Raw genomic sequence first — 25,041 nt, 5'->3', positions numbered from 1 at the left:
AAAACTTTATGAACAGCTACCAGGAAACAGAATGATGGAACAACTATTGAGTTAAAAGGAGATTAGACATACACAAATTATAGTTATTTTTATGCTTCCATCACCCTAGAAGGTGACTTAAAAGTGAAAAGAAAAGAATCATTTTGCTATAATGAAATCAGAGAGGGAACTTAAGCCCCAGAGGTGATTCCCGTAAGTTTATGTTAATATACACCTTGTGGGGGACCAAACATCAGTTGGAAAACTTTCTTGAAAACTGTTCCAGCTATTTTCTTATTTAAAATGTTCCGACTTTATTTGACCCATTAGTCATCATATTACTTATATTATGATGTATTATGAAATCTTTTACCAAAAACCCAATGGGTTCAATATGGCTTAAACTCAAATCATAACTTATGAAAGAAAACTTTTTGTTAACTGTTTCTTCCTTTGGAAGTTTGTTTTCAAAAGACATTTTTAAAAAAAGGCCAGGAAGGCCTACTAGGAAAATATTCAGTGTTTACATGCATAGCTATGTATAGACACAAAAATGGTAGGATTTTCATTCCCTACCTTAGAGAGGTAAATGCAAAGAGAACAAATCTACAAGTGAATTTGATTTTCCAGATTATAATAACTTCAATAAAATTTTTTGTCCTAAGGTCATAATCCATTTTTCTCTTTGGAATTCAGACTTTTGTTACAGTATCCAAGGAAAGGTATTCATGACAAAGAACCATGAAGAATGAGTATTCTTGGGTGTAAGGGGGAAAACCTATAAAGCTGCCAAAGCAATGAGACTGGCATGTTTGGGGGAAAGACATGGCATGTCTTCCTTAATTAAGGTATACCAAGGGGAACCAAATATGTTCTGTCTGGTGTGCTGTGAGGAACTGGACACATACTATTTCATATACTGTGAGGATGCACTGGCGAGGAACTGGATGACGAGGAATTGGATACAGGCTATCCAATAAACTGTGAGAAGAAACTGGATACATGCTGTCCCATACACTGTAAGGAAGAAGCGGGTATGTCCTGTGTGCTGTGAGGAAGGATTACATGCATGGTGATAGGGGGCAATTCAATTATATGGATAGACCAACACAAGCTTTGACCTGCCAGTAGAAATTCACAATGCTTTTTAATGAGACCTGGAATTACCACTACTAGCAAAATCACTCAATACACATCTGATCAAATACTTACTTTGTAACATTGTTTTTCCAAAAGTATATGTTATAATTATAGAATTACATTAATTTTTATATGAATATATTTCAATATTTCAATTTCTAGTTCACTAGACTCCCAAATGAGGTCTCTATTCTGGGTAATGACTAAATGAGACCAAATAAAATCCCATGTCCAATACTTTTGGCAGATTTTAAAAACTGTATTTTTAAACCTCTTTTCTTTTCTGGTACTGGAAATTGAACCCAGGTTGTTGTACTTTGCTAGGCAAGCACTCTGCCACTGAGCAAGTGGCCAAGTGGCAGATTTTTGGTGCCTATGGCTTTTGTTTTGCTATTTCAATGGAGACAATGGATATAATTTTGGTAAGGGCCAAATATTATTTTGAGAAGGTTAGTGAAAAATGGTATTAAAAAGTGAAGAGATAAACGTCAACAGATTAAACAGAAATGAAAAAATATTGCTGAAGGAAATGGTATTTAGGCTAAGGAATTTAATAACAGCTTAGATTTAAGAGTGGACAGAGAAAAGGGAAGAAAGAATTCTAGACTTAAGAAGTAACCAGAGTCAATATGCAGAGAAGCCAAATTACAGAGGCTCTCATTACCAACAATAAGCAAACTGAGCATTATTAAAAATATAATTAGTTTTAAATAATACTAAACAACATTAATTAACTGGCCACTATTAGGATATACTAGAAAACTATGCCATTTTTGAAAGCATGTAAATAAAGGGAAATAAGCCTTTATCATTGTTTTGGGTGTAAAATCTTCAATGAATTTGGGCATTGAGTGTCAATAGCTGGTAAGACCATAAAAAGAGCATTACATGCTCAGACACTACGTGCCTCCTGATGGAACACAAAACTTCTTAGAAAACAGCTTTGCTCTAAAAAGAAAAAAACAAAACAAAACAAAACAAACTTGAATGGGATTAAGTCAAAACCCAATGTATTTGTTGCAAATATTGAGGGCAAGGCACCAAGGAAAGTGTTTTCTTGATGAATGGAGGGAAATGGGTGGTCAAAATTCATGAGTTAAGCAGAAGAGTCTAATATTGCAGGGTCATGGGGATACAGTTGTTAAGAAAAAAAAAGAATCTAGTTAGGGCTATCAGTAAACAGAATGAGGAAGCAATGAAGGCATACATCATCTACACCAGGGAGGTAGTAACTATATGGAGGACTTCTTCAAAGGCAAAACTGAAAGGACTGAATACAAGGGAGAATTAATCAGAGATGCTGTTATAGAATACGGCTGCTACCTCTAACAGTTTTAAAGTTTGAACACTGGGCTGAAAGCTAGCTCAATGGCAGAGCACATGGGTGGCATGCCACAAAGCTCTGAGTTCAATTCTCAGAACTAAAAAGGAAAAGAAGTGAGCATTATAGGAAGAGAATGAGTGAACAAGATGAAAGAAAAAAATGGTCTAATTTAAGGAAATTGACATAGAGAGTAAGTCAAAACTATAGCTAGACATTTGGAAATTGTTAGCATAAAAGAGATGGCTGAGGCTACAGTACAGAGATAAGACTAGAAGGCTCCCTACTGTGCCCTTGGGAAGGGCAGGGTTAGAGTATTAGGGGAAAAAGAGCAGCATGCAAAAGCAGAAGTTTGGAGAAGCCAGTTAATATTCTTTTTCTATTTCACCTTAACCTATTCCATATTCCTAGAAAGGTATCCCCCTACTCATTCTCATTCTTTTCTGTAGAGGAAAGAATTCTTCTGTCAGAATTTGGCTCTATGAAGAAGTAAAATGTCTAAGTAACTACTGCTCAACAAGGTTCACTAGTGCTGACCCTTTTTACCTGGCCACTCTGACTAGCTGCTATGATGTTTGGCTTTCTATAAAGACAAGTAACAGAGAAGTATTGTCCCCTGGAGGTATCATTGTTTGCTATAACATTAAAGAAGATTTAAGCCCCTTCATTTTATAGTGTGAGTAAGTAATTAATACAGCTTACTGATTCGGAGAGAAAAGTTGGTGTTAGAATAAGACTGTTTTCTGGATGGAGTTTATTTTAAAAAAATCAATGTGCTAAATATCATCCTTTTTTCTTTCATTTCTTCCTGTAAGACAAGTTAGGGTTGAAAAACCCAAGCTGAAATAACAAAAGCTTTCTTGTATTTTAAATACTTTGTCCATTTCAACATCAAATTTACTGTTTCATTTGGATACACCACAGAGAAAATAAACTATGATAATACAATGCTGACAAGAAAGTGAAACCCATAAATCTTAGGAATAAGATGTAACATTGATCAAGAGGCACTATATTCATAGACTGCTTTGGTGAATGACAACTACTTAAAGATAATAAAAATAAAAAAAACTTAGAAAGTGTAAAAGTCAAGGTTCTTACACTAGTTTATTCACTAGTTTTTAAATGTAGATGATAACAGACTGGTAAGGCTGAAAAACTGGATTAACATAGAGGCAGGTCTCAAGTATGGCCTAATTTTCTTTTAAAAAGGTAAAAAAGTATCAGGTCAATGTTAACAGAAATAATTTTAATTTAGCTTAAGATCTTTTCTTTCATTTTGAATGTTCTTGCCTTTAAGGAAGTGGTGCTGTGGCTAAAATGATAGCATGTTATCCTTGAGCAAAAAAGCTCAGGTCCAGCACCAGGCCCTGAGTTCAAGCTCCATGACTGGTGGGAGGGTGGGGAGAGAGGGGGAATGTTGGGCTGGGAATGTGGCTTAGCAGTAGAGTGCTTGCCTAGCATGCATGAAGCCCTGGGTTTGATTCCTCAGTACCACATAAACAAAAAAAGCCATAAGTGGTGCTATGGCTCAAGAGATAGAGCACTAGCCTTGAGCAAAAGCAGCTCAGGGACAATGTCCAGGCCCTGTGTTCAAGCTCAGACTGGCAAAAATAAAATAAAATAAAAATAAAAAATAAAAATATTAACTAGACATTGATGACTACAACAATCCTATGGTTTATATATACAATCCTAGGATTATATAATCCTAGCTTCTTAGGAGGCTGAGATTGTTGAAATCTTTTTTCTAAGACTAGCCTGGGCAGAACAAAGTTCAAGAAACTTCCTGTTCTCAGTGAGAGCTGAAAACAGAAAACCTAACAGGTGGATTTACACAGGCACACACCTGGGAAGGAAGCAAGACTCTATCTCAAAATAATAAGCAAAAATCAGGACCGAAGGTGTGGCTTAGCAATGAATGCATGGTTAGCAAGTATGAGGGCCTGACTTCAAACCCCAGAACCACCATTAAAAATACAAAACAACAACAACAAAAAATCCTCTTTATTTTCCTTCTCTGGAAAATGTTAGAAGTCTACTTGGGTTAATTTTCTCAGTTATTTTAATTCCCTTGAATTAATCACCTTTAAAATACATCTAAATTACTTCCAACTAAGTTAAAATTTAATAATAATAAGACTTTATCAAGGTAAACATTTAAAATTATATATATGATATAAACAACTTAAAATTCGTACCTTATATCCATATACACAACTAAATGGCATTATTGTAACTAAGAAATCTTTTAGTATTGTATAGCATACTTTCATTCAAATCAAAGAGGCTTGTAGAACGCCAATAATTTTGGATTGGAGTTAAAATCATTGTAATACACAAAACAGTAAGTTAACATTAAATATTAAAAATGTTCAAAATGGAAATATAACCAATTAAATTTAAATCGATTATTAAAACTAAAATGAAATAAAACCAGAAATGAAACCAGTCCAAAGTTAAAATAAATTTAGGACAATAAAAAAACTATATGGTGAATAATTTAAACAAGATGGGACTAAAGTCATTTTAAATTTATGAGAAAAGAACATCAGTGGATATGTATTTCAACTACAGACACTATGTACTTTAAAATAAATGTAGAATTGCATTTGTAACTGTTGGGATAAGCATGTTATTTAAATTATATAATCAATGAAGTATCGAAATCAATAATTTATAATAAACCAGAAATGACTTGGGAATCTTATCCTAACTTAATACTTTTTTTCATTGCGGTCATTTAAATGTCATCTCATGGCTAGAATGAAATAGTTTAACTTTTTTTGTCCATAAGGACAATGAAAAAACAAAAGATCAGGGAATAAAAATGTTTTTGCAAATGACCCTCAGTTAATTAGAAAAATCTGTACCCTTACCAGTTCTTATGTGTCAGCTCTCATTAAAAAAAAAAAATCATTTCAAAGAAAGCCTGTAGTTAACAAAACTTTAAACTGGGATCAAGTGAGCGTATTCCTACATTTCTATATGATGTCATACCAAACATTTCACAGCTGAACCTGAATTTACAAGAAGTATGAATGATTTTTCAATAGAAGAGGTATCTGATCTAATTTTTTTCTCTGTAGGCTAACTGTGCTGGGAACAGGTGGCCCTGCTTTCAATTATGGAGGGTCTAGCATGCCAGTGTGAGGCCTGGATTAGTTCACCTTCTCACGGGGAATTTTCCTCGGTTGGGAATGGATTTATTATGGCTTCACACATGGAATAGAGCTCATGTCAGCTGAGGGCAGTGACACATCATATGATTCAAATTAACCTGCTGCGGACTGTTCCGCAGGGCTTAAATTGTGTATTAAAATGACGACATTTTAAAAACAGCTTGAAAGAAACCAGGATTGCTGAACTGCAATGGTTCCAATTTGTTCCAACTAATCTATCACCTGCTGGAGATATTATTCTAGGGGGTTTCTAGTAGCTGCTGTTTTCCAGGTTTTTCCAAGCCACTGACCTTGCTAATGGGTAGAATTGTTGCCTCCCAAGGCAGGAGGTGGAGGTTGGGAGAGCTTTGACGGTGGTTTTTGTGTAGAAGTCAGAACTTAAATTTGCTTAAGGTACTACTAAATGAACAGAGGAAATAAAGAATATTCAAGAATTGTTTTTGAATTGAATTTTTTTCCTAGTGAAATGCTAACATGCAGCATTGCTGCTAAGGAGAAGTTTGTTTGTTTGTTTTTAAAAGAAAACATCCTCTAAAATATTAATCTGAAAGGCTAAATTCAAGACCTTTTACACACACATCTTTTTATAGAAAATTTAAGATTAGACAGGGATAACCACTATTTCCTCTTCTTTTTAGGTCGTAAGTTTTATTGTTACTGTAATCTAAATTCAAGAGCATGAAAAGAACAGATGGAAATACAGAACTTTAGGAGAGCTAGCAATAAGACAGTCTTTGGATGATAAATAGATGTGCATACAGATTAAAAAACGAATAGCAGAAAAGACCTTAATACTAACACTTGATGAAAACATAGCATAAAAACTAGAAGTTTCATTTATAATAGGAACTGAAGTTTGTTACTCTAGTCTCAGAATAAATTGTCTCCTAGTATCCTATTACCTAAAACCTGGGAAAAAAATTCTGAGTTGCCAAAAATACAAAATAATAAATTCATATGTCAAAAATATTTCAGTGTGTCTTGTTATTCTCATTTAACCAATCTTGTTATTTGTTATAGCTTTTTAATTTCTAAATTAATATGAGATGACAACATGGTGATGTGGTAAGAAGATGTAATTATTCTGTGGAATAGTATCTACTCTGTACTGTGCCAGACAAATTGTTTACAGTAGACAAAAGTTTCCTTTTGTCTAAAAGCAATTTTTGAACTGATTCAAAGCTGTTGGATTGGTGTTTCAGAAAAAGTTTCCACAAAGCTAATATATCACTTAAAATTAATACATCCTCAAATTCAAAGAACATAAAAGTACTGTTGGTTGAAATGTTTTGAAGAACTTCATTGTACAACATATTTGATTTTCCAGAAAAAAAAGCACCACTCTAAAAACCACTCATCTTTGTGTTATTCTCCTCGTCTCCTGTTCCCTTGAATATCTGCAGTTTGGCCATCAAAGATTGTGACTGATATTCTTAGAAAAATCATATATAATAGAAGTAATATATATGTGCATATTTGTTCATAATCTTTTACAAAAAATTTTAGTAAAAGTCATGTAAAACCTTGTTACAAATAGACTAATAGAATACACTTCACCTGTGAGCTTGTTAGAAATATACTTTCAAGCCTATGTTCTAGAGTTATTAAAATCATCATTTGCATTTTAACACATTTCACTAAAATCCTTCAAATGCAGACTCAATGAGAGAAGCACTGATAAATAATGACTTCAAATCAATTATTTAAATGTTTGAATTTTACCATTCATCCCCAATCTCCTGAAATCTAGCCTCCCCAAACAAGATAAACTTAAGCTTCTTGATATTATTATTATGTAACTATTTTAATCGTTCAAAGTAGTTACACCATGGGAATTCACCCCTGCACTTGAAGGTGATGTAAAGAATTGGATAAACGGGAAGGGAGAGTGATGGAAGGTTTGAAACAAAGCAAGATAAATTGTGTTCAAAATAGACATTTTGAACTGACACCTCTTTTTAATACAATATAGAGACAAGAAAAAATTTTCTTAAAAGTTTGACTTTCCAAGTATACTATCACTATTATTGAATGACAGGAAATCAGAAATGGTATATATGTAATTCCTAATTCTGAAAAGTATCCTAAGAAACACATAAATACAATTACTTAAAAATCATATTTCTACTAGTCATATTGATTGCTATAATTAAATGCTTCTCATTCAAATACTGATATTGTCTTAAATTTCCGTTGTTTGGTTGGCTTGAAAATACAGTGCTTAATCTTCATTGGCTTGTAAATCTCACCCTTAAGTAAAGAAATCAATGAAGTATAAACTAAAAGATAATAGCCTAGGCACACTGAAGGAATGCCAAAGGATAACAACAACAACAACAACCCCCAAAACCTCCAGTTCTGAAAATGAGAAGTAAACTTAGGCAGGCTCCAGTGGTTCACACCTGTAATTCTAGCTATTCAGGAGGCTGAATTTAAGGATGGAGGTTCCAATACAGCCAGGGCAGGAAAGTCCATGACATTCTTATCTCCAATTAATCAGAAAAAAAGCCAGAATTGGAACCGTGGTTCAAGTGGTAGAGTACCATCCTTGAACAAAAAAGGTGAGATAGACTGCCCAGGGAGAGTTCAAGACCTAGGGCTCACACACCCACATCTCTTTCACATACAAATAAATAAATCACTAAGTTGATTAATAGAAAAGATAGAAAAAATTAATTTCCAATCACCTTTTCTTCAATTGATAACCAATTTTGTCAGATTAGAGGTAATTTTTCATGCATATCCATTTGTGTTTTGATTTCTATCTTGGTCACTCTGAAGAGAATATACTTTGAGAAACCAAATGAATTATTCATTTTCGGCAATAATGTCAAAACCCACTAACAGACACCATATACATGCTCATACAGTCCCACAGAAAAATACATACTTTTGAATGATGGCTTTCTTACCTGGACCATTAAGGAAGTCTTTAATTTGTAGAGTTACAAGGGAAGGTGGAATACCACTTTTGCTGTCTATTTCTCCAGGCACTGTCTGCAACCACACAGTACTGTAATCAAGGGCTTCAGGCAGAGTCTTCCCAGGATCTGAAGCAACAAAATGAAAATTAAAAACAGAGATTACATTACCAACAACTAATTTTGGTGTTTGAGCCTGAGTTGGTCAACAAGAGAAAAACTGGTTAATTATATGGAATCATTACAGTTTCATTTATTTGTACATACAAGTACAAAAGTCTTGTACTAAAAAAAGATAAGCCATATCTGAATGAGGGATGATGATGTTTTCCAGAGTAAGCCAAAGAGGAAAAGACATTACAAGTCTAAACCCACATGATATGAATAAAGGAAAAAAATGTGTACTCTGAGCTACTTACAGATTAATGGTTGAACTGGGGGGGAGGGAGGTGGCAACAGTGGTGAGGATTGAACTCTTAGCTTCATGCTTGTTAGGCAGGAATTCTACCACTTGAGTCATAATTCTAGTCCCTTTTTGCCTTGGTTATTTCAATGTATGGTCTTGCTTTATACTTGGGTTGCCCGTGGTTGTAGTGTACACCATTTTGCCCAGCCATTGGATGAGATATAATACTGAGAATGTTTTTGTACAGGCTGGCCTCAAACTGTGATCTCCCCATCTCTACCTCCTAACTGCATAGGCCTAATAGGTGAATATTAAAAAATAACGTGATACTGGAAACAAATTAATACTGGAAACATAGGGAAGATTTGTCAGCTGAGGAAAAGGTACGTGTTTAAAGATGCATATTAGTACCACTTAAGGGTTATTTAATGTATTTCAGAGTTTTACTAATATGACATCTACTTCTTACTACTAAGCTTTGGAAGTTAACTTCAGTAGCTTTTCTGTAACATATTTTAATGATAAAAGTTGGTTAACCTTTTAGTACCTTCAATTATAACAAAATTCAGTTTTTAGTTTTTACTTTTTTCTGTTACACACACACACACACACACACACACACTTTTGGTTAACATGTATTTTTAACATTTTGTCTAATGGTGAGAATAATTTGCTTTTAATGCTTAGAAATAATAGTATTTACTAAAATAGCTCCTTAAAATAATTGCTACATATTGGCATATAATGTAGTAGGCTTCAAAAAAAAACTTCTAAAAACAGTTTTTCTTGAGTTTCATGATTGTTTTACTCTCTGTGTTTTAATGGTTTTCAAATGTCAATTTTATAGGGATGTTCTTGCCATGAAGTCCATCTATTTCTTTTTCAGTCTATTTTTAATGTGTTATTTATTTTAGGTTTTATTGACTGGACTGCTTTCAAGGATAGCATTTACATACAGTGTATAATATTCAACATATGGTTGTATACTATTACTGTCATATGTGAACTGTGCATATAAATTCTGGCTGGAATTTGTATTTCTTGACCTTATCATGTGATCCTCATGAAATTTGGCACATATGAACCTTTATGTGATTTCAAAGAAAATATTGAAAGCAATTGATTGTGACGTGAGATCTATGTGGTAAAGATCAAACACTTATGGCATTCTTCCCTTTTTACATGATCAGTGAATTTAAGCTGTGAGATAATGCATAGTAGACCTGTTACACAGAAACTCTACACTATTTTGTCTTTGAAATACAATGGCCAGTACCTGCAAAAGGATGACAGAAATCTGTTGTTGGTAGTTCAATACACAGCACGGGGGAGTTATCTAACCCATCAGGTTCTAAGTGTCTAGTTAGGGTCTCACACATTTAGATATTATCAAAAGCAATTTTATCAACTAAATGAAACTTGAGAAGACATGAAGTTTCATGAGAAGACATGAAATTTCATTTTGAAGAGAAATTTATTGCAAGAAAATAATTATTTTAAAGGGAAAACAAAGGTAATATAAGTAACAATGAACAAAGATGAATTAAAAATGAAGAGGAAATTAAAGTTGATGTAAAAACATGAACATGATGCATAAAAATTTAGCAAGTAAACTTAGAATAAGTGCAACAAAATAACAGGAATGGCATATTTCAACTTGTATAATGAGGACTGAGAAAAATTGCCAGTAGTGGAATGTGTGTGTGTGCACATGCACACATAAACATATACAAGTTATAGATGTGTAATCTATTTTCCATACTTATCTAGGATAAAGATTCTAAGTAGAGCAGTGCCTACTATGGGACTGTAAGAACATTAACTATCACATTATACATAATCAACAACAACAATATATTAGACCATTTAAAACAATATAATCACATTAAATTTCTGTCAATGGACACGATGAATAAAAGGTCAAATAAGAATGCAAAATTGCAACTGTATGACTGATAATAAAAGATATCATTAGGGGCTGGGAAGGTGGCTCAGTGGTAGAGTGCCTGCCTTGCATGCAAGACCCTGGGTTCGATTCCTCAGCACCACATAAGCAAAAAGAAAAAAAAAAGCTGGAAGTGGTGCTGTGGCTCAAGTGGGTAGAGTGCTATCCTTGAGCTGAAGAGCTGAGGGACAGTGCCCAGGCCCAGAGTTCAGGCCCCACGACCGGACCAAAAAAAAAAAAATCATTTATGCATACAAAGCTCACAGAACCAATATAGCAGATATCATAAGACTAAGATGGACAATTTTACCTGTAAGACAAAGTCTAAAAAATTTTGCAATGTCTATTCTCTAACAGTGGGTAATTTTGGAGAGTAATTTTATAATCACAGGACAAATTTTAAATGTGTGCATCATTTTGTCTATTAAATTAACTTCTAGGAATTTATTCCAAATACAAAATCAGATAATGTAAACTCTATCTTTCTCTTTCTCTGTAGAATTATTCTTTTTCTACTGGATTCTCTTACTACTTTATAGGAGCAAGCATTTCCTCTTGCTATTTTAGTTGAACTGTATTGTAATGCCTTTTGCATGTATACTTTTTATGAATGTGAAAAGATCTATTTGCTTTCACTTTATAAATTTATTACTATGTAATTATATATTCTGGTATTCCTTCCCTCTTTCCTTTTCCTGCCTGCTAAATGATAACAAAAATCATTTTCCCTCCCTCTTAACTTTCCCTCCATGCTCTTCTGGTGATACCAGGGATTCAATTTAAGTGCTAAGCCTTCTGGCTCTTGAGCTATGCCTCAGTGCTTGCTGTTGGTTTTGAGATAAGATCATGTGCTTCTGCCCAAAGTAGGCTGTAGTTTAGACTGAAAACCTCCTGATCTCCACCTCCCAAATTTGAAAAGGAATGTATTTAATAGTTATTTTTCCTGGCAGTTCCAATTTTTTATTCTTGTTCTTGCTGCTTGTTGTTGTAGTAGGTGCAAGTAACTACTGTCTTTCCTAATGATAACCTTGTCTTACGTGTCTGTTGAAATAAGGGCAATCTGAAATATTAAGTTCTATTATAACCCCTAAATTTTCTTTACAGTAGAAAATGCTTGTAAACTTGTGCTACTGAAAAAAAGACTAAATTATCCTCTTGAATAACTGTACTTCATTTTTTATTTGTTTTGGAGCTGTCTCCAAAGTGAACTCTTAGACTCAAGTAATCCTATCTCAACCTCCAGAGAAGCTGGAACATACCACCCCACCCAACTTAACTATTTCTCTATTCAGCAAGCAGGTAGCCTATCCCTCTGCTCTTGGCATTTGCCTCTCACTGTATTAATCAGATCTTGCTGCTACTTGTAATGCTCGGTAACCAACATCTTGCTCATTATTATCTAATCTGGAACTATGCCATGTTTTAATTACAAATCTTTTATGTGAATGCTAATAATCTTGATATCTATCTATCTATCTATCTATCTATCTATCTATCTATCTATCTATCTATCTATCTGTCAAACAATGGGTGTTTTCCTAAATTATCATTTGGTAGATCCAAATTTTATTAACTTGTTTTGGAGTCATTGCCTTGACTGAATTTTCTCTCTGATAATAGCACATGATTAAAATCATATACTTGTGTTATAAAATACTATAGATTGTCTCAATATTTACTTATGCCTCCATTGTATCACTTCCACCAAGTCCAGGGGATTGTGAGTTTTTTGTCAGTCGTGGGGCTTGAACTCTGGGCCTGGGCACTGTCCCTCAGCTCTTCAGCTCAAGGCAAGTGCTCTACTACTTGAGCCACGGTGCCATTTCTGGTTTTCTGGTGGTTAATTGGAGATAAGAGTCTCATGGACTTTCCTGCCCGTGCTGGCTGGCTTTGCACTGTGATCCTCAGATCTCAGCCTCCTTAGTAGCTAGGATTACAGGCATGAGCTACCAGCGCCTGGCTGTGAGTTTTTGAAAGAAGTAACAGGTTATATATTTTTGTTATAATTTTTTTCTTTTCCTTTTTTTTTTCTTGTGCTGAACTTAGGTCTGGGCCTGGGCATTGTCCCTGAACTTGTGCCCAAGGCTAGTGCTCTAATAGCTCTACTTCTGTTTTTCTGTTAATTGGAGATAAGAGTCTCATAGACTGGCTTTGAACCATGATCCTCAGATCTTAGCCTCCTGAGTAGCTAGCATTACAGGTGTGAGCCACTGGCCCCTGTACTTATTTATTTCTATAAAGGTTCCACTGAATTGTTATGTAGGTTAAGCATGCTCTAGTTCACCACAGCTAATGAGCTAGGCCAGTCTCACACTGCCACAGAACCAAGGTGGAGTCTATATCTGCTCACATTTGTCTTTGGTCTTTAGTTACACTAATGTTTCATGTTGATGAAACAGCATTTAAACAACTTGATGTATTGTTAACTAGAAGTTAATATGGTACAGTCCTAAAGAAGAGTGTTGAGAAATAGTTACTGACCTAAGACTACATTCATGAAGCTTTCTCCAGGACAAAGAAGAGTTCTCTATGGGTTTATCATGTAGGATAAAATATGGGGTAATAAAAGAAACAAAGACTTTGGAGGTAACCAGATCTGTTTATAAGTCCTCATCTTCTAAAAAAATCTCATGAATTTTATTTATGTACTTTTGATTCAAATGTTATTGATATTATTATATAACTCATTATTATTATGATGATTATTAACAAATATGAACCAAGAAATGAGCTCTTTTGGGACAACCAGCAGAAGGGTACCTCAAAACCAACAGGGCTCCTTCATGCTGCCAACACACCAACCTCTACAACTAATACTTTACAGCCAAGGCTGCACCTCATAACAGGGGATGAGAAGGGCAAGAAGAGATTTCTTGACTTGAAACTCCAGGTCTGCAGCACACAGGGAGAGGAAGATGAAGAAATTTAAGTGGCTACCAGTATATTTGAACAGAGTCACTGGCTCTGACTTTTAGAAACATGTCTACTATATCTTGCTGGAAAGAAATGGTTTCTTTTTATTTAGCAATGCTAACTAGTAATAACGTGTGAAATATCCAGTTAATGAATTATTTTTATTTTCTGTATTTTGTAAAATTCTGATCTCTACTGTTCGTTCATTTTCATGTTAAATTATAATATAGATTTTATGTATTTTAAGGAAAACAACAAGCAAGTCTGAGTCTATTCAGTGTCTTTCCATGATTTTCCCTTTTGGCTCTAAGTAAATGAAGGGAATCACACAAGACAGGACACTAATCATGTCCAAAATGAAGGCTATTAACTCCCTTTACTGCTAACAATAACAGAATTCTTGATTAACAGGTGAATAAAGTTTTATTTTTACAAAACATTTCCTATATATGATCACATTTGGAGCTCAAATTAAGCCATTAAAGCTCAAATTAAGCCATTAAAGCTCAAAGAGAAGTATTACTCTATAAATTATTAGAGACTGGGAAAATTAGAGCACCAGGAAATATAGTTTTCTGGATCAAAGAACTTAGAAATCAGTACCAAGAATAAAAGTCAAGTTTTCTGACTTCTTTTTCAATACATTTTTCCATATAACATTAATTCTCTTCTATTACTGGGTCATGTTTTCACTTTTGTGTGTGTGTGTGTGTGTGTGTGTGTGTGTGTGTGTGTGTGTGTGTGTGTGTGTGTGTGTGTGTGTGTGTGTGTGTGTGTGTGTGTGTGTGTGTGTGTGTGTGTGTGTGTGTGTGTGTGTGTGTGTGTGTGTGTGTGTGTGTGTGTGTGTGTGTGTGTGTGTGTGTGTGTGTGTGTGTGTGTGTGTGTGTGTGTGTGTGTGTGTGTGTGTAGGTGTGTGTTAGTCCTGGGGTCTGAACTCCCCTGTCCAAGATTCTTTTTTGCGGCCTAGCACTGTAGCACTTGAGCCACAGCGCCACTTCTGGCTTTTTCTGAGTAGTTTACTGGAGCTAAGAGTCTCAGTTTCCTGCCTTGGGCTGGCTCCAAAACCCGATCCTGAGATTTCAGTCTCCTGAGTAGCTAGGATTCTGGCCTGAGCCATGGGGGCACAGCTTGGGTTACTTCTTGTTTAACTTTCTCACTATTTTTCCACAGTGCAAGGCACTTCAGTATCTCTCATTTAAGACATCCATTTGCTGATGCTTGTGAAATTAATCATTGCATTTCACATTATTGACCAGCAAGCTAAAATTTCAGATAAACATTCAAGTTGTGATTATGACATTAAAGTCACAGATTAATTCTAAGCTTCTGCAGGCACATTAATACAAACTTTAATTCTAAAGAGACATGTAATTCAATCCTTTTCTTAAAGTCATGATAACACAGTAAAATTAAGAAATGATTTATGAGGTATAAAAAGCTAGTTTATGATTTTTTAACTATTGGTTTACTCAAATGCCTTTGGTACATTTTCTGTAATACTATTAATCAAGTGGGAAAAACAACCAATTATTATAACTGAATATTTTCAAACCACACACTAAATACAATTAAACTGAAATGATATATTTTTGGTAAATCATGATCACTATTTTAAAGTAGACTTAAACATATTAGCAATAGCTGAAGGCTCCTGCCTATAATCTTAGCTACTCAGGAGGCTGAGATCCAAGGATCATAGTTTGAAGTAAGCCCGGGAAGGAAAAATCCATGAAACTCTTATCTCCATCAAAACAACCAAAAACACTGGAAGTAGTGCTGTAGCATAAGTGGTAGGGTACTAGCCTGGAGCACAAAAATCTCAGGGACAGCACCCAGGCCTAGAGTTCAAGCTCCAGGACAAGAACACACACACACACACACACACACACACACACACACACACACACACACACACACACACACACACACACACACACACACACACACACACACACACACACACACACACACACACACACACACACACACACACGAAAAAAGCAATCATAATATTAGCATTCATTGAGCCTGTGCTGAACTCTTAGTTAAGAACATCATATATATAGTTTAACTCTCTAATAACCCTGGTACTAGAATATCCTGTATTATAGATAAGGAAACTGAGGCTCAGAGAAATCAAAAGTAACTTGCCAAAAATCGTATATTATAAATAGCAAGGTGGTATTAGAATTCAGGACTGATCATCTCTAAACAGGACTCCATTCCATGTTTGTCCCTCAAGTGGATCTTATATAGTATTTCTAAAACTTTAAAAATGCAGAAAACATTTCCCACAAGAGACACATCTTGGTTGTTACTGTCAAGCAAAGTATGGTATTATCTGCTTTTCTAGTATGATACTTCCAGTAAACTCTAAAGTTTGTATTTTAGTCTAGCTGTTTGAAAAATTACGATTAGATAAAGAAGTTATGGGGGAACAATTGTTTTCAACTGGTTTCTTTGTTCAATCCTAGTACACATTAATGAACAATAAGATACTGGACTAAATGTATAGTGTGGCAGTACTCCTTCACAATGGACCAGATGGCACAGTCATTTCTTCAAAAGCAAACAAAAAAGTCCTAAACAAGTAAGAAGAAAAATGACATTTTGAGGCTGCCTTGGGCTGCATAGCAAAGTTATGAGGCAATTTCAAATCTGGACTCTATTATGTTAAACAAAACAAATACCAAATTTTAAATATTTATAAACATAATTAATACGATTATGTTAAAAACAACTATATACATCTTTATTTAAATAAGAATTGCCAATTAAACAGCTGCTACATATAAAGGTGCTGGCAGAAGCACTCTTTTCTGTTAGAGGTTATTTCCAGGTGGGAAGGGCATGTATTTGAATAGTAATTAAAAAAGGAATTTAATTTGATAATTTAATCTTTAATCTGTCAAGTTTTTAAATTAAGGAAATAAAAATATAGTACTGTATGTACTTAGTTTCAGTTACAATAATTTAGGATTACTGAAAATAATTGCTATCATTTAATTTTGTTTCAGCTTTGTAGATACTGTATGGTTATAAATTTCACTTGTCACCTAGTCTAGGTAAAAGCTCACAGAATTTGTTACATATGTGTGTATGTGTGTGTGTTTGTATGTAAATATAAATAGTACACATGACTATAAGTGAGGCTGAAGCAAGAGAATTCAGTTCTAGGCCCAGATGGGCTAAATACTGAGATTGTGTGTCAGAAACCTATACAAAACCAGCCATGCCCCATGGTTTCCCTTATCTGCAATAAATAGTACGTCTAGGACAAGCAGAAAAGGTCAAAAGCTATGTACATTATGACCATATAAGATGATGCTAAGTGAAATGAACCCCAAGATAGGGACACAAGAGGGTTTACCTTTCTTGCTGTTGTTTTTAATATACTTATTATATACTATGTGATTTTTATTTGTTTCTTTTGTATGTTCTTGCCCCATGGTATAACCCCTGTTTTCACTGTATTTGATTCTGGTGCCCTGTATCTTGTATATTCAGTTTTCTAATTTGGGGAGGGGAAGGGAAATAACAAAATGCTGAAATAAGGATACAGGATGACCCATTGTAACAATGAGATGTACAAGAAACTATGTTGAAAATGAACTTTACAGCTTGGGGAGGGGGAGAGATCAGATGAGGAGGTAGGGAGGGAAGGGATGGTAAGGGAAAAACAAAGGAGGGGGTAACAATGCTAAATAGGAAATATACTCATTACCTTATTCATGTAACTATAACCCCTCTGTACAGTATCTATCTATCTATCTATCTATCTATCTATCTATCTATCTATCTAGCCATGTGCAGGTGGCTCATACCTCAAAATCCTAGCTACTAAGGAGCTCAAGATCTGAGGATTGCATTTCAAAGCCAGCCTGGGCAGAAAGTCTATAAGACTTATCTCCAATTAGCCACCAAATAAAAGCTGGAAGTGGAGCTGTGGCTCAAGGGTAGAGTATTAGCCTTGAGCTCAAAAGCTCAGAGGCAGCAATCAGGACCACTGTTCAAGCCCCCAGGATTGATACCAAAAATAAATAAATAAATAAATAAATAAATAAATAAATAAATAACCTAAACTGAAGAAAACATAGAAGGAATAAAAAGTGTTTGGACTTTTAGCTATTTAAGATAATATTAAAATTAACACTGATGTTCCAGAAAGAGAAAAGAAGTGATGTAAAAATATCAGAAGTAATAATGACAAAAGCCTCTAAATTACTAAAAAACAAAAATATAAATTACAGTCAAGAAGTTAAAAAAGTAATAAAGAGTAATTTAAAGAATCAATCCAGCTGGGTGCTGGTGACTCATGCCTGTAATCCTAGCTACTCAGAAGGCTGAGATCTGAGGATCACAGTTCAAAGCCAGCCCAGGCAGGAAAGTCAGTGAGACTCTTATCTCCAATTGAGCACCAGAAAACTGGAAGTGGCCCTGTGGCTCACGTGATAAGAGCACTGGCCTTGAGCTGAAGAGTGCAAGGACAGTGCCCAAGCCCAGAGTTCAAGCCCAATGACCTACTAAAACAAAACAAAACAAACAAAATCCAAGCCCAGACAATTCATAATCAACCTATAATAAAATAATAAAACCAAAATAATAATAATAAAACCAAAAGGGGAAAAAAACCATATATTGAGACCGTCTAGAGGAAACAACTTATCATATACATGGAATGATTATAATGAGCATGGATTTTTCATTTAAAAACCATGGAGGGCATGATGGCTCATGCCTCTATTCTCAGTTACTTATGGGGAGAATACCATGAGGACTGTAGCTCAAGGCCAACTCTGGGAAAATGTTAGCAAGAACTTCATCTTAACAAAGAAGCGAGGCGTGATAAAACATGTCTGCGATCCCAGCTATGTGGGAGGCTGGGAAAAAATGGGAGTCTCTATATGAAACACAACTTGCCTAGCAACTCCAAGTTACTAAGTTCTAACTCCAGCACCATCCCTCCCTCCCCCCACAAAAAAAATCCTGGATAGAATAACTACAACAGGATAGAAGAAACTACACTAGGTCTAAACTACTGAAAGAAATGTCAAACCAAAACTGTATGTTCAGCAAAAGTATTTTTCAAGAATGAGAGGGATAAAATGGTCTCAGATCAGGAAAACCTAAGAAAAAAATTACTTCTAGTGACCCTACTCTGAAAAAAAGTCAAATGCAAAAGACAAGTTCATCTTTTGTGTGCAGCTGGTCCTGGGGCTTAAACTCAGGGCATGGGTGCTGTCAGTGAGTTTTGTGCTCAAATCTAGCATTCTACCATCTGAGCCATGGCTCCATTGCTGGCTTTTTGGGTTAATTGGAGACTAAGGGTCTCATGGACTTTCTTGCCTGGTTTTGCTTCAGTGATTCTCAGATCTCAGCCTTCTGAATAGCTAGGATTATAGACATGAGACATTGCCACCTGGCCAAAAGCAAGTTCTTAATGCTGAAGAAAAGTAAACCAGGGGGAAATTTGGAACTAAAGCAATTTATGGAACACTGAACATGATAAGCACTTTAAAATCCAAAGGATTATTCTTTTGATCTTGTTTTTAAAAATATGTATGATTATTGAAATGATCAAATCTTTATCTAGCATTGTATATAGGTTCAATATATATGACAAAATATAGATGGGGGACAGTAAAGGATCCTATAAAATCGTATAAGGCCAGCTGGGCACCAGAACCTCATACATGTAATCTTATCTATAGTTCAAAACCAGCCTGGACAAAAATTCATAAGACTCCAGTTCAACCAATAGCTGGGTGTGTGCTTGTCTTCCTAGCTATGTGGTAAGTATAAATAGGAGGACTGTGGTCCATGGTAAGACTATTTGTAAAAGCAAAAAGGGCTCAGGGAGAGGCTCAAAAGGTAGATCAACTGTTTAGCAAATGCAAAGTGCTTTCAAACTGAAGTACCAGCAAAAATTAAAAAAGGCTGAAAGGATTGCAATGTTCCTATATTGTCCTTAAAATGATAATATTACCTCTAAATAGAAAGATTTTATGTATATTCTGGAAACTCCAGGACAACCATTGGAATATATTACAAAACTAAGCCCAAAAATAAATAAATAGAATATAGAAAATACTGAGTTGTGGCTACATTGAGAGTGCTACTAATAAAAATTTATTAGAGTGCAGTCCTCTGTAATCAAGCAGCTTTCTTTAAGTCATACAATATTTCTCATAGTGGTTTCTCAAAATTGCCATGCTAGAAAGAAATTTAATTTTATGCCAAATATTTCTATCTTTTTAGAATTATCTAAAAATTTAGCAATGAATAATGTTAATGATTAAGTGGTTCTTATCACTAAATGTCCTAAATGTCTGAATTCTAGAATTAAAATTCTTTGAGATAACTAAGTTTCTTGTGTATTAATTCTTTACACTCTTACAAATTACTCAGTAAAATCAATTAGAGATTAATTGATGAGTTAAATAAAATCTGACACACATTCTTTTCTTTTTTCTTTGGGTGCCAGTCTTGGGGCTTGAACTTAGGGCTTAGGTACTGTTCCAGAGCTTTTTTTGCTCAAGGCTAACAGTGTTACCACTTCCAGATGTTTGATGGCTAATTTGAGATAAGAGTCTCACAGTCATTGCTGCCTGGGCTAGCTTCAAACTGTGGACCCCAGATCTCAGTATCCTATATAGCTATAATTATAGGTGTAAGACACTGGCACCAACAGTATATAATCATTTTTTTGTATAATTAAGGTTTCTACATTTGAAATTTATTGTCTAAACTTAAAAGAGCCTTTTAAAGGATGATACAGACTTCTTGGTTTGCTTCATGTCCCACTTGATTTTCATATAAAGGAACATGAGCTCACTGCTCATTCATATTCATAGACATTTTATAAGCTACATTGTATGAGAATTCTTTTACAACCAAATATTTGTGATCACAACCAAACAAATCCCGTAGCACTCAAATAGCAAAGTTTGGGGGACAAATACGTCAAAAATGGCAATTATAGGCACAAGCAGATAATTTAGGTTAGAAGCACATAGAAATATAGATGCGACATGTTTCTTCTTTCATTTTTTATTTACGATGCTTTTGCCTATTTTTGTTGGCCTTTAATTAGAAGGTTAGTTTCTAAGTGATATCACACTTTACCCCTTCAATTAAAGGGCAACAATGACTGCTTTAGTTTAGCCACTTCCATCTCACTGCTGCCTCTCCTTCCTTCCAATGAATGTTCTTACCATAGCTACACATATTTTTCTCTTTTTCTTTCCCTATCAGTAAGATTACCATTTCAGGACTGTCAAAGACTATTGGAAATGAGACAGGAATTTCTTGGGGATCAATAAACTCTACATGGTCTTTCTAGATAACAAAATTGGTAATGGGACTTGGATAGTTCATCCAAGAGGATCAATTATAAAAAAAAAAAAAATTTCTCAAGTGAGTTTTTGAAAAACACTTCATTAAATTTTAATGAAATGTATTCATTCAAATATTGAAGAAACTAATCAGTTCTCTCTTAGAATGAGAAAGAAGATGTGTATCTTTAAAACAAGTCAAGGGTGATTTTTTTTTTTGGGGTCCGGTCATGGGGCCTGAACTCTGGGCCTGGGCACTGTCCCTCAGCTCTTCAGCTCAAGGCTAGCACTCTACCACTTGAGCCACAACGCCACTTCTGGCTTTTATCTTTTTGCTTATGTGGTGCTGAGGAATCGAACTCAGGGCCTCAGGCATGCAGGGCAAGTGCTCTACCACTGAGCCACCTTCCCAGGCCCCAAGGGTGATTTTTAATCTCATATTAGTGGCTTACAGATTTCAGCTCCCTGAAGCCAAAAGAGTATAGTTTAAATATTTTTTGGAAAAAGATAAATTCCAAATTAGAGAATAGTAAAAGTTCAGAATTAGAATGGTCCTTGGTGATACCTTTCTTTCTTTTTTTCCCCTTGGTGATATCTTGTATAATAATCATGTTTTCCAGATAAGGAGATAAATCCAAAGAACTCTTTAGCCTTATCAATTAATGAGATAATCAATAAAAAACATCTGCTTCCTATTTGGTAATTTTATACCATACAATAACCATAAAGCAGTAGTAGCAAACATGCATGATCTTCCTACTTACTAGGTACAATGCTCAGTACCTTAGAATTATTCATAATTCATAATTGACATACTCATATTCATAACTGACAAATATCCTGTGTCTGAGAATGTGGCTTTTGTGCTCAAGAGTAGTTAGTGCTCTTACTACTTGAGACATAGTTACAATTCTAGATTTTTTGGTGGTTACTTGGAGATAAGCACTATAGACTTTCCTGCTGGGCTGGTTTTGAAGTTACAGATTTTCCTTCTGGGCTGGTTTTGAACTACAATCTTCAGATCTCAACCTCCTAAATAGCCCCTGGTGCTGGGCACAATAACTAGTTTTAAAAGCTGAGAATATATAGACAGCATTCTTAGCAAAATGTCTTCTTTGATCTCTGCATACCAACAAATGAAAGCTTGAGAAGAGATCATAGTTGTTCATAACAGCCCATTTCCTTCCTCCTACTTTCCCTTTATTCCTACTATTTCATAGCAAGGTCATTGAAGCCACCGGCCTATAAAGTCAGTGTAGCTGAGTGAATGCAAGGAAGGGCTGAGGATTAGGATTCCATAATCTTACAACTAGTTTCAGTCAATGTTAAGATGACCTAAACAGGTATTGGATGTGGAGGTGAGACCTTAAATCATATGATATGTTCTACTATCACAGCACCATTCTCTATTTCTGAGAACATGTTTGAAGAAAGGACGCAGTGGATGCCAGAATGTTTAACAAATGACTCTTAGGACAGGAGAGATGATTGATAGCATTTGTCAATATCCATGATGAGCCCTGAAGAGAGTACTAGTAAAGAGTCTAGGGTGTGTCTCTAGGTTAACCACAGGAAGGAGACATGCCCTAAATAATAGAGCCTATAGCTCCTTTGATTCTACTTCCCTATGCTAAATTTTAACATACATATTTTCTGTCTACTGTCCAGAACAGTATAAAATAGTTCCAAATCCTAAGAATGAGTTTGTCTCATTCCCAGATAAGACCATTCTCCAAGCAAATGTTCACTACTGGTTTCCATCTGCTAGATCGATAGCAAGAAAGTGTCTGAATTATACCTGAACTCTACTTACTATATTCCTTTTCAACTACTTGAATGGTATAATTGGTTGACCCAATTATCCTCTCTAGACTTAGACTATATCTCTAATTCTACATTATTGATAAGGTCTCTCATATTTTCCTTGATCCTATTTCCACTAACCTTGTTACAACTCATATATCTTACATCTGAACATTTGCTCACTGAATATGTTACATAAAATTATTATAATATAGGATGCTCTCTGGTTATAAGAAAGATATAGATGGGCTGTAGGAGTTTAGTTGCCAATGTAATAGTTTTTTTTTGGTAGATACATAAAAAAAAATCTTTAAAAAAACCTTTAAATCATTCAGCTTTTTTTTTTAACACTTCTATATTAAAAAAGGAAATTCTTTTTCTTTTGTTTTCATTAACATAGTAGTATATCTATGGGCCATTAACATATATTTAAAAAGCTATGCTTCCTAAACACTGGAAATTATTAAGCATCTCTATAACTAAGAAAGAGTCTTTGTTTCAGTCAGCTCCCAGGTGGGGGGAGGGAAAGAATATTTAGAAGTACAGTAAGAATATTAAGGGTAAACTTTCAAACTTTACTTTAACATGATTCATCAGTGGGACATGTACTTTACATAATCTGTAGAGAAAAGAACACTTGTACAGTCTGCCAGATATCTTCTGTACAATCAATCTTGAATCTAGGGAATCAAAATGTATAACAAAGCAGTTATTCGCACTCCAATAAATTTGAAGGCTCTTACCTGTACATTTGTAATCAGAAGCTACCCCTTTAAGCACAGCATCAAAAATGGATATTTCCACTCGCTGCTTTCTGTGGTGACAACTCAGAAGCAAGGAAGGCTGGGACACAATGAAGTACAGAAATGGTTCTAGCTCCAAGTCACCATTTCCTCGTCGACCAGGCTGCCGAACAATTGTTATGCCAAGAGCTTGTCTAGCAGATGACCTTGTAGATGCACGGAGACTTTCAAGAGAAAGAACCCCTATTTTCTTCCCAGAAGGGAAAGAAGTGTTACTGCTTAAGAGATCTTCTGCTGTCACAGTGGAAATACATGCCTGATCAGGCTTAGCAGCATCTGAATCAACTTCTGGGAAATTCAATGAACTCTTGCCTGTTTTTTCACCTTCTTTCTGTTCTTGTGATTTCAATTTGGGTAAGGCTTTACAGGAATATGTCATTAGTGAGATTCTACTTGCAGTAATAAATATGTCAAAGGGAATAAAATTTAGATTTTTTACAATTGACGACTGGCGTGAGGGACGAGCAATGCGGTGCTGACTGGCACCACTGTGTGGCTCTATCTGCACTATTCTGATTTTAACGCTGTCACTGCCAATTCCACTGTCCTGGGCACCACTATACCGAGACCAGGTTTCAGCTATACCACCATCAAATGCATCCAGTTCTTTCTGTTCTTGTTTAGACATCTGTAGGAAAAACAAAGACACATTGCAAAGTAGTTACATAATGAGTGTTATTATGTAAATATGCTGTTTAAAGGAAAATTTTTAAATGAATCTAAAGTAACATAACAATGTTCATAAAGTAGGTCACTGAAAGAAAATAAAATGCCAAGAAATACTTGGGAAAAACCATCATATGTGCATTTCCTTCATTAAAATATACTTCTTTTGGGAGGGGTCATGGGGCTTGAACTCAAGGCTTGGGGGCTATCTCTGAGTTTCTGTGCTCAAGGCTAGTGCTCTACTACTTTGAGCCACAGCATTACCTCCTAAACTATACTTTTGACTATCAGAATTTCTTACTTTAGTTTGATACAGTATTTTTATTGCCTCCTCAAATAATTGCTTTGGTAAATATTCTTTACAAATAGTCTTTCAGGTAATACATTAAACTCTTTCCAAACTATATTCATCTTTGGTTGAGTTATGTTTTGTATGAGTACAGCCAATATTATATCGTTTACTCTGGTTATACAACTGATTTAAAGGTTTTTGGATAGTAGGAAAGTAGTTTTAAATTAGGAAGGACAAAGAACAATAAACTAAGATAACTGCATACCATTTCAAAAATGTTCATTTCTCCTAAAATAGAATAAATGTAAGTAACTGAGGAAAATCAATCCAGGAATT

At 35.0% G+C, this 25,041-nt stretch overlaps 1 protein-coding gene across 4 annotated transcripts in view; it reads right to left on the bottom strand.

Annotated features, from left to right (window-relative positions):
* The window catches only part of Vps13b (vacuolar protein sorting 13 homolog B), a 515,578-nt gene that overhangs the window by 148,228 nt on the left and 342,309 nt on the right, over positions 1–25,041 (bottom strand). For all 4 annotated transcript variants that reach the window (XM_069991130.1, XM_069991132.1, XM_069991133.1 and 1 more), the window contains exons 34-35: positions 23,688–24,375; positions 8,535–8,672 (exon numbers count right to left, since the gene is read on the bottom strand). In XM_069991130.1, coding sequence (XP_069847231.1) covers positions 8,535–8,672; positions 23,688–24,375 — 826 coding nt within the window. The remainder of the gene's footprint in view (positions 1–8,534; positions 8,673–23,687; positions 24,376–25,041) is intronic.

This window comes from Dipodomys merriami, unplaced genomic scaffold, assembly GCF_024711535.1.
Source record: "Dipodomys merriami isolate MVZ:Mamm:240054 unplaced genomic scaffold, mDipMer1.0.p SCAF_4, whole genome shotgun sequence".
In the NCBI taxonomy this organism is placed as follows: domain Eukaryota; kingdom Metazoa; phylum Chordata; class Mammalia; order Rodentia; family Heteromyidae; genus Dipodomys; species Dipodomys merriami.
This window is presented reverse-complemented; position numbering and strand designations above follow the sequence as displayed.